We start from the raw sequence: 10,617 nt of genomic DNA, 5'->3' as shown, positions 1-10,617 counted from the left end.
GACATGGGGGGGACATGGGGGAGAAGGGGGAGAAGAGGAGAACATGGGGAGAAGTGGGGATGGAGGAAGAGGGGACACGGCAGGAAGAGTTGACATGGGACATGGCGGGGCAGGGGATATGGTGTGGAGAAGGGATGTGGGAGGGGGGACATAGGCTGGCGTGGGGAGAAGGGAGGATATGCGGAGAGTGGGAATATGGGGGTTACGTGGGGAGGAGAGGGGACACTGGAGGAGAAAAGGGACGTGGAGAAATAGAGGGAAGGACATAAGGACATGCTGGGGCGAGGGAGGGAATGTGTGGGTGCTGCCACATCAGGAAGGACCCAACTAGGGTAAAACTCACCCCACACGCAGGCAGGAGTAGGGATCTGCATCCCACAAGCACAGCCCTGGGGGTCTGGTTGGGGGGTTGTGCCTGTTTTCAGCCCTGGTGTCACCAGCTGGGGGGTAACAGGGTAATGTCCGCCCCAGCATGGGGCTCAGCTGTGCAAGGAGTGACAGGAGGCAGCAGTTACACAATGGCACTTTCCCTTCCTCTCCACCCGCTCCCTGGGTGTGAATTTCAGCAGATTGCTTTCGTATAAATGCAAATAAAATGGTAAATGGGAGTTTTTCCTTTCTCAAGTCAACAGAAGGAGAAGGAAATGAGCCAACATGTCTGAGGGCAGCAAGGGGAGCTTGCTGGCCTTTGGCCAGGTGGTGATCGGGCCTCCGGGCTCCGGGAAGACAACCTACTGTCATGGCATGCAGGAGTTCATGGGCAGGATCGGGCGCAAGGTGACGGTGGTGAACCTGGACCCCGCCAACGAGGCGATGCCCTACCAGTGTGCCGTGGACATCGCCGAACTCATCACCCTGCCTGATGTAATGGAGAACTTGAAGCTGGGGCCCAACGGGGGGTTGATCTACTGCATGGAGTACCTGGAGGCCAACTTCGACTGGCTGCAGGAGAAGCTGGCTGCGTTCAGGGGTCACTACTACTTGTTTGACTGCCCAGGGCAGGTAGAGCTCTACACCCACCACGACGCCCTGAAGAACGTCTTCGCGCAGTTGGCCAAGTGGAATTTCAGGGTAGGTTTGGTGCTCCGTGGGGAGCTGGGATTGGTGCCTGGCACCCCACGTGCTTGTACAAGGGGCTTAGAAGCTGTACACCGCACAGTCAGAGCTTTTGATTGTGGGTACTAATGACTGTTTTCTTTACTAACATGTTTGGCCTTTCATGTGAAACAGCTTTGTCAGGGAAGGAGGGGAATTTTGCCCCATTTTATGCTCGGAGGGATTGGCAAGAGAGTGGCTTGTTCAGGGCATTTAATGCAGTGGAATTATGAACAGAAGCATGGATTCCTTCCTCACACACTCTCGCTGTGCTCCAGGGTCCTCTCCACAGACCTCGTGTGTTTTATCTGAGTGGGCGCTGTATTTTGGAATGGGGTGGTAGATGTGTGCGCTGAGCGAGCGGGGACCCTTGGCACTGCACTATGAGAAATTCAGGCGTCATCTCAGGCCCTACATGGCTCTCCTGCTGCCAAGCTGAATCGCTCTGCACATTGTAGTACGTGCTCTGTGCTTTCTTGCACAATGGAAGATGCAAATGAGGAAGCGCAGGTGAGAAGAGTCCCATAACCAAGCTAACTTGCTTACATTGCATTTGTTTTGCATTTGGGCCAAACCATGAATGTGCAAACTGTGTATGGTGTGAGCAAGAAGGGCAAGTTCGTTTGCTTGAGACTGTCACTGGGAATCTGCACAGTGGAGATTATTTTTATTCAAATAGATGTACATGAAATTGTAGTTACTAAAAAAAGATAGTTACACTGCTGTTTTGATGCTCACTTGAGTGCCTACACCTGCCTGTGAGCTTTAAACTGGCTTTTTTTGCTGCAGAAGCATAGCTGTGACTCAACCACACTCAACTATAGAGCCCTGACTTTGAGTAATATTGTGTAACAGGCAGTAACTTAACAGAGATCTCGGACCACATTGTTACAGCTGCACAAAACACAAGGAATAAAACAGCTCATTAATTTAATTATTAATTATTATTTCAAACCACATGACAATTGGTTCTCCCAGCAGAGCGTGGTGTGCTACAGTTATTGCTCCTGAGTGTATGCTGTGCGTGAGCATTCCTGTGGGAAAGGTGGAAATCTGGAGGCAGTCGTGTCATTCAGAAGGAGAGTTCACCCCAGCTCCCACCCCTGAAAAACCTGCAGAGTTCAGACAAGCGTGGAAACTTCATCTGCAAAGAAAGAAGCCCTCAGAAAAGGGAGAGCGGTTGCAGGTTTAAGTGCCTTTCAGTACTGCTGGTGGAGCTCAGCACCCCTATAAGCCTCCGCAGAGCCCTTTCTGTGCAGCAGCACCCTGGGTCCTGAATCCCCCAGGTTGTCTACGGGTGTGGCAATATATACTTCTCTCTATATATGTGCACTCATATGTGAGGATGGTTTATATGCAGGAGGTAGAAAGTATGTGGTAACTTTCCCTGCATGGGAGTCCATGTGATTATGGTCAGGTCCGGACAGATTGTCCTTTAGCCACTTCTCAGACTCTCCCAAAAGCAAGCAGGTGGACTTATCACTGGTCTGACCTTGTGCTGTTGCTTTGTGCCTTTGCTGTCCAGCTGGCTGCAGTGCATTTGGTGGATTCTCACTACTGCACGGACCCTGGCAAGTTTATCTCTGTTCTCTGCACCTCGCTCTCCACCATGCTGCATGTGGAACTGCCCCATGTTAACGTCCTCTCCAAGATGGACCTGATCGAGCAATACGGCAAGCTGGGTAAGAGCCTTTGCAAGAGAGACACGTGGAATTGGGCTGCATCAGGTGTAAATTACCTGTTTGGGTACAGGGATGTATTGCTGGGAGATGTTCAGGGAACTGGTGTAAATCTCACTGGGTTCTTCAATTTACAAATTGCCTTCAGAGCTTCTTGGTGTTTCCCTGCAGCTTTCAACCTGGATTATTACACAGAGGTCCTGGACCTCTCTTACTTGGTTGACCATTTAGCTTCTGACCCCTTCTTCAGAAATTACCGCCGCCTCAATGAGAAGCTGGTGGAGGTGATCGAGGACTACAGCCTGGTGTCCTTCGTTCCGCTCAACGTCCAGGTGATGCAGCAGGAGGAGTGGGGCAGAGAGAACAGGGAGTGTTGGATATGTAGTCAGCAGGTTTGGTAGCAGCTACGTTACATCTGCTTAGAGCCATGAGGGCTGAAAACCTTGGCTGTGAAGAGACTCGGGGATGGAGGAGGACAGTGAAACACACCCAGACTTGTAAATCATCTGTGGCAGCCAAAGGAAAAGAAAAGGCTAATGAGCTTGGGGCTATGTGGGCCTTGTGTCTTGGGGTGGGGAATTAAGACTCCCCCTTCATTCAACTCCTCTGTGCCTGCATTTCAAATCTGGGCAAAGTATTACCTGAAATGGTGTTAAATTAGGTAGCACAAAATAATTAGAAGATTGGGAGGAATACATTTGGGAGGAAGGGCTGAAAACGTTAATCTGGTAGTTTGCAGAAGTGTCAACAGAGGCAAATAGGCTGAGACAAGAGGTGATGAAAGGGTGGAGGGTGTCAGCCCATCATGCATTCAGGCTCCACAGCGGGTGCACCTGTTTGTCCTGTGGCCCCTCTGGGCGCCGGGAGGCCGGCAGCATCCTCGGGGCGTTGGGTGCTGTGTGGGTGGCCCAGAGCCTCGGAGAAAATCCATGGTAAAGCCCAGCACGAGCTCTTGCCTCCGGGGAAGGACCAGATTCCCTGTGTATCATCTCCCTTCCTTTCAGGATAAGGAGAGCATGCGGCAGGTGATGCAGGCAGTGGACAAAGCCAACGGCTATTCCTTCGGAGACCAGGAGCACAGGAGCCTGGAAGCTCTGATGTCGGCAGCAGTGGGAGCCGATTTCCACTTTGCTTCGTATCCTTCTCCACCGATCCTGTGTTGTGTTGAATTTTAATTTGTCCTTCCTTGGGGAAGAGAGGCTGGAGGTGGACCTGGCAGTTTGCAGGCCCAGGTTGTTACTAACATCATCTGATGCTATTTGGTGATGTGCATGTAGCGAGTCAGTACGGCTCAGCCCAGACCTTAGCAGACAGTTGTCCGCACCAAAGCCACCACATTTGTTGCTAATTGATGCTGTGAATGTGGGAGGAATCTTTTGACAACTTTCCTGTCTCTCACACTCACTTGGACTGGTTCATTCCACCTCATCCAAACCATACAATTGATTCTCCTGTACTTGTCGGGTCTGGGATCAGCCAGAGCCAGAAATAACTCAGGTGATGCGTGCAGCTGCCAGTACTGCAGTCTTCCTGCCAGCCTTCAGGCTAATGTGGGGCTGGTTCCTTGCCCAAGAACATTAAGAGCTCCTTGCAGAAGGGAGTGTTTGAGCCCAGCCCCTTGTTTTCCTTAATTACTGCGTTATCAGCACGCTTGCAGTGCAGGAGAGGTATGTGCAATCTCAGGACAAAGCAGTGGAAGAAGAAGTGATGGATCTGTAACACACCCACCTCTTCCACAGCTGCTCTCGGTTTTGACACCTCTCCTTTTCCTACCAGGAGCTTAAGGGATCTCTGCGTTGTGTGACTCAGACCGAGTGAAAGCCTGTCTAGGCAGAGGTCTGGCTGCTGGACTCCCTCTCTGTAAGGGTTTGACCTCTTGTGCTTCAGCCCTGCTGCACAGAGCAGTGTTTTTGCAGAAGGGCGATGGCTGAGTGACCAGCAAGCCGGGTCTTCCCTTAGAAACAAGAGAGATTTAGCCAGGTGAAGGCAGGGTTAGCAAGAGAAGAGAAGCAAGATAAAGGAGACTGACCTTTGCCAAGTCTCCTCCCCATCATGACCAACGCAGATCCAGAGAAAGAAAAATTAGTTTGACTGTCTCCTCTGCAGTGAGACTTGAGACAAAAGTTCTGGGTTTACCACACAGGAGGAGCATGCATGGGCCTCGTGCTCAGAGGAGTATCCAGGCTGAGAAGCCTCCAGTCTGTCTCAAGGAGGACAGCAAGATGGTTGGTTTTCTTTTTTTTTTTTTTTTTTTTAAATAATGATGGACTCTTTCTTAATAAAACGCTCCTTCGTCTCGCTTTCATCTTGTGAGTTTGCTGAACCTGAATAAATAAAACCAAGAGTGCTACAGAGCCCGAGGCTAAAAAGCCTCTGGTGGGAACGTCACAGCAGCTGCTGTGTTGTGTACTTTGCAGAAAGGCTCCGTGTTTGCGACGTCGTGTTCCTCTATGATCTGCCTGAGAACAGACAAAGCGTTTGCTGGAGGGAGCGAGGAAGAGTGACTGTGGGACGTGAAAGCAGGTCACTCCTCATGTGTGCTTATCCAGGGGCTGAACGCTGGCGGTTGGTGTGCACGCAGCGCGCTGACAGCGACGCGTAAACTGCAAGCTCGGCTTTTGTAGGCTTTTGATTAAGAAAGACCCTGTGTGACTCAGCAGGAGGTTGGAGCACATCGTTTGCATGTAAGGCCTTTCCCAGCAGCTGGCTTGTCTGCCCTCATCCACCTTCGTTTTTCTGGGCTTGCTTTCTCCAGTACCTTCTCCAGATCCCAAATCCTGGGGCTTCCCCTCTTCCCCAGGTAATTCCCTCTCACCAGCTGGCTGCAGCTCCTGATGGTGATGGCAGCAGCTCCCAGCCTCAGGTGCCACCTCTTCTGCATCCCCACTGCAGACAGCAGCTTGGGTCCATCAGTGCTGTGAATTGGGAAGGCTGGGGTGATGAAAAGCAAGGCGTCCACACCAAGCAGCCCTCCGAGTGCCTCCCGGCAGCTTGCACAGCCGCATGTGGGATGGGAGCGGGCGAGATTCCCGGCTCCCAGCTCGGTGTGCAGACTCAGCATCGTGTCTTGCCCAAGACCTTGCATAAAATAAGACAGCTCTTTTGCAGGACAGTTTGGTGCTTAGCAGAGCGATTGCAGGCCACTGACTCAGTGAATCTGAATGTCAGTGGGGTCTTGCTTAGCAGGGACTGCAGTTAGGCGGGGAGTTAAAACTAAATTTTCCTGCGTCTCACAGCTTTGTGGCCAGGATTTGGAGACAGGGAGGGTGGAGACACACACTTCCATGCACGTGCACACACACTCACACTTGTGTGTTAACCAGAGAGATAGTTCACGATGAAAGACTACACTGACATTTCAAATATAGAAGTCAAATTCGTGTCTGCTGTCAGTGCCTGAGCTCTTTTCCCAAGAGCCCGGGGACTTCCCTGGGTGTTCCTGGCTGAAACCCAGCAGCTGCATTTCAGTGCTATCTGGGGTGAAGGTCTGGAAGCCAATCTAACCATAACCAGAGCTGAAACTCCATCCTTGCTGTATGGGCTTGTCCTGGTCATCTTTGAGCCCTTAGTTGCTGTAAAGGGATGGAAGATGTGATCATAAAAATGTGAATTTTATGGCTGGTTTTTTCATGGTTTTGAGAGATTTAGTGGCTTAAAAGGGTATTGTCAGGTCAAGCTGGAGTTATGCAAGAGCCATCAAAGCTTTTGTGGCTGTTTGGCTCTTTTATTTTAATACCCAGGCAGTATCTGCAGCCCCAGCCTTGCCACGCTGTGCTGGTGCTGGAGAAAATGGAAATCAAAGGTGACAGAAACTTCTCAGCTCAGGGAACCTCTGCCGTGTCCAAACCAAGAAATGCTGAGGTCTAAAAGAGCTACAGCCTGAAAAGTACAGCGTTTTTGCACCAAGGGCCTCTTCGCAGCCCGGGTGTGGAAATCGGGGCCTGAATTGGGACCCGCAGCTCAGCAGGGTCGACACTCGCTGCTCTTGGTCAGGGCAAAGCAGAAAATGGCTCTGCAGTGGGCAAGGATAGCCGAGGGACCCCGGGCGCAAAATCCAGCTGGCTCCTGCTCCCACATGTCCCCACGTTGGGAGGGGACGGCCTTGCTGAGGCTCCTGGGGCTGAGGGAGGTGACACTTTGGCTCCTGTCGCTCCCGTTGAGCAATCGGCTGGGGCAAAGGGCCAGGATTAGTCACCCCAATTGAGGCACATCCCTGGGGGCGGGGGGCATGCTTTTTGCCGAGCTGGTCCTACCTGCCCTGGCCCCTCCAAGTCCGGGACTGGGAGAGGCTGAGCCCACCCTGATGGCACGTGGGACCTCCTGGGTGAGACTGAACACGGCAGGTCATGGTTTTTTGGGATGGAGAGGATTTGGACTTCAGTTGCAGCCACTGAGCTGGGAATGGAATGGAATGCTGTGCTCCCCGCCTCTGGCTTCCAGCACCAACCCCTGTCTTGCGGCCGGGCCACCACACCAGAGTCCTGGTTGCCCATCCCACCCGGCAAAGTGTCACCACAGCTGCTTGCTGGAGAGGCAGCAGCACCCCAGAGCCGGGTTACCCTCAGACAGCTGCAGGGTCCCTCTCCATAGCCCAAAATACAGGGGGCCAAGTCAGCCAGCCAGGCTGGTGCAAATGTGGGTACCAGGATGAAATACTGAGTATTTTTGGCAGTCCCCAGTCATTGCGATGTAGGTCAGGGCTCAGTCCCACGCCTGGAGTGTCCCCAGGGCTGTAGGACAGACAAGACAGTGGGCTAAAATGCAGAGGATGGGGTCAGCATGACACCAGGAGTATCTGCCCCAGGAGAGGCTGGGGGATGCCAGCTCCATCACAGGGCTCCTGCTCAAAGGCTGTGAGTTTCCCCATCAAGTGGTGCTCTCTGAGGGGGTATGAAAAGCCTCTCCAAAAACTAAAAAGCCCCCAGACCAGGCACCCAGGGCAGGCCTGGCACACCTGTACCTGCCTGGCAGGAGGCTGCCCATCACCACCCCTGGGACAAATGGTGACAGCTAGCCAGCACCATCTCCCTTGGGTGCTACGACTCAGCCTCAACTGGCCCTGCCAGGCAGCCAGGAGCCAGCCAGCCCTGGCCCCGGGGGATGAATCCCTGTGGGGAGGTTGTGAGAGCTGGGGACAAGGGACAAACCTGGCTGTGGGTCCTGCAGCCCGCCAGCCCCACTCAGGACTGGCAGAGCCTTTTGCAGGCAGCGTGGCCAGGGGCATCATCCCCCACTTGCCCTCAGAGACCTGTTTCAGTAGCCTTAGCCCCATGGCTACTAGCTATGGGGGGGGCAGCCCCTGTGAATGGGGCTGTACCCGGACCCTGCTCCCAGTCCCTTGCTGGGAGGGTGGCTCCAGGGTGGGGGACACTCCCTGGCCCCAAGGCACCAGTGTTCCTTTGCTTTACTGGTGTTAAAGCTACTAAAACACATATATTTGAAAGTTTTGCTGTGCACCCCTTCTTGCACACGGTGTCAGGGATGCTGAGAGCATCGCCCCAGCCATGGGACGAGGATGAGGATCAGGGTCCCAATGTCTCCCTGGTCCCCTCTGTCTGGGTCCCACCACCCTATGTGAAATGGGGGGGGCCAGGAGGACCCCAGGGAACACCCTGCGCTCCCCAGCAGCACAACCATCTCACAGGAGGCGTTGCGGGGCCCAGGGCCTTCCTCCCAGCCCCAAAAAGCGGCTGGACCGGCTGGGAGGCCGGGGAGCATTGTCCTCCTACACCGCCCAGCCACTCTGCAATTTTGGGCGCTGTCAAAATCGGTTAACTCCTGGGAGGCCAGCAGGAGCCCCGTTGTCCTCCTGCCACCCATGGGCCCCAAAAAGCAGCAGGGTCGGATGGCCACCCCTGGTTAACCCCCTGCACCAGCACCTCCCAGCTCCCACATGGCCACCCCCCCCAGTTTAACCAGCCCGGGCTGCTCGTGTCCCCAGACTGCCGGGTCAAGGGCCAGCAAGAGCCCTTGGCTCGTTTTTCACGTCGGCCAGCCCCGTTTTGGCTAATTACAGGTCTGGGGCTGGCTCCCAGGCTGGGAGCGCTCGGGGCCGGGTGGAGGCCAAGCGTCGGGGCCCCCTCGCTGGCCTTCCCCCCAGGAACCGGCTGGTCTCCCCAACACCGCCGGGGGCCCCCCCAATTCAGCTGGGACCTGCCGAGCAAATTGCAACCTGCTGGGGCCGCTGACCCAGTCTTTGGCAGAGCCAAGGCGGCAACCACGTTTGCTTCTACAAGATGCCCTGATGGGGATGGGGACTGGGAAGGGGTGGGTGAGGGGCTGGGGGGGGGAGAATCTTGCGGGGGTTAATGCTGCGGCTGGGCTCTGCGCCTAGCTCTGCTCCAGGTGACGTGTCCCATCCAGGGCGAACAGGTTCTGGTTTGCGCAGCTAAACCTCCCACAGCAGCCAGCGCTTTCCCACGGCAGAGCCCTGGCAAACCTCATTACATCTCAGGCCGGTCCCTGCACAGGGAGCAGCAGCCCCATGGGCTTTACACTGGGTGCCCCGTAATCCCTGCACACAACGTGGGGGGGGGGCAGGGGTCACTTCCCTGGTTGTGCCTCAGTTTCCCCAAAGCCCAGGAGCTCCTGGCACCCCAGGAGCTGGGTTTTGGCCATGCCGGGGCTCGGGGCTGGCATGTCCCCCACGTCCCCAGTTGGAGACCCCGCTGAACCGGGACGGCACGTCCTGAGTCATGGCACGTTTCCTCCCGGCATCCTGGCGTTTCCCATCAAAGGCCAGCTCCTGCCCAGCCCTGCTGCGCTTGATCTGATGAGCTCATAGCCCAGGGTGCCATGACTGTATTTTATTGTAATTATTTTTCATGTTGAAACTCGTGCTGGCGGCGGAGGGAGGAGAGGGGCTGCGCTCGGTGAGCTGCACCCTTCGCCGTGGCCGGATGCCAAGGCCAGAAGTGCTGAGCTTTCGCCCGCTCCAGCACGTCAGGACCTTGACGGGGACGTCCCCACCCTGAATGACACCCCAGGGTTGTCCCCATGTGGCTGCCAATGCTCCTTTAGGGGGGACACCCCCCCCCGTACCCCGGCCCTTGGGCGTAGAGGAGAGCTGGTGGAGGGGACCTGCACAAGGGCCTCGGTGACGGGTTTTGGGGCACGGTGGGTTTGCACCAAGGGGGTGGGACACCCCACAGCAGGGTCAGGGAACCTCGGTGCACCCCGCGGAGCAGCCAGTGCTGGAAATCACCGCAGCTCACCCCCCACGGGGCTGCCAAAACCCTTGCCCCGTGGAGGCAGAGCCCACCCTATGAGCCCTTCCACGGGCAGCCGCCGAGGGACGGGGCTCGCCAGGCACCCTGAGACCCCGTCGCGGGATTTGGGGGGGTTCGGGAGCAGCCAAACCGGTGCTGCAGATCCCAGGGGACCCAACCGCTCCCCGGGTGGAAGGCGAAGCGGGTTCCCGGCCGCGGCAGGAGCTGCCTGGACACGTGCGCGGGGGAGAGATGAGGCAGACCAGAGGCAGGCGTGCAGGAGATGGTTTATTGGAGACGCACAGAGGCTTTGGCAATACGCGACCCCCCCGCCCCGGGATGGCGAGGCTGCCCGGACCCCCCCCTCTTGCCCCGTCCTGGCCCCTCACCTCCTCCCGTCGTGGCTCCAGCCCTCTGGGGGTTTGGAGCAGGCACATGCTAGGCTGGGCCCCCCCCCCAGCCAAAATGTTAAATAGTGGGGTGCTGGCAGCCCTGGGACAGAGGCACCCCCCTTCCCTCCTTTCCCCCTCCCCAGAGCAGAGGATGGGGGAGAGGGAAGGGGGGGGGAGCCATGCCAAAGCCACCCCCACTCCCGGCATCCAGGCTGGGGGGGCCGTGGGGGAGCTGAGATGCCT

At 55.9% G+C, this 10,617-nt stretch overlaps 1 protein-coding gene across 2 annotated transcripts in view; it reads left to right on the top strand.

Annotated features, from left to right (window-relative positions):
* GPN2 (GPN-loop GTPase 2) overlaps positions 1 to 5,035 on the top strand; it is a 5,123-nt gene extending 88 nt beyond the window's left edge. Inside the window, exons 2-7 of one of the 2 annotated variants that reach the window (XM_010576156.1) lie at positions 626 to 1,071; positions 2,621 to 2,777; positions 2,946 to 3,106; positions 3,779 to 3,909; positions 4,421 to 4,441; positions 4,551 to 5,035. In XM_010576156.1, coding sequence (XP_010574458.1) covers positions 655 to 1,071; positions 2,621 to 2,777; positions 2,946 to 3,106; positions 3,779 to 3,909; positions 4,421 to 4,441; positions 4,551 to 4,578 — 915 coding nt within the window. In that variant the 5' untranslated portion in view covers positions 626 to 654 and the 3' untranslated portion in view covers positions 4,579 to 5,035. Of the gene's footprint in view, positions 1 to 625; positions 1,072 to 2,620; positions 2,778 to 2,945; positions 3,107 to 3,778; positions 3,910 to 4,420 lie in introns of both variants that reach the window. The other variant, XM_010576155.1, reaches the window with a different exon arrangement.
* Positions 5,036 to 10,617: the final 5,582 nt, after the last annotated feature.

Source organism: Haliaeetus leucocephalus, unplaced genomic scaffold (assembly GCF_000737465.1).
Source record: "Haliaeetus leucocephalus isolate CR32 unplaced genomic scaffold, Haliaeetus_leucocephalus-4.0 Scaffold517, whole genome shotgun sequence".
NCBI lineage: Eukaryota > Metazoa > Chordata > Aves > Accipitriformes > Accipitridae > Haliaeetus > Haliaeetus leucocephalus.
The sequence above is the reverse complement of the archived record's forward strand: the minus strand, read 5'-3'. Positions and strand labels throughout refer to the sequence as shown.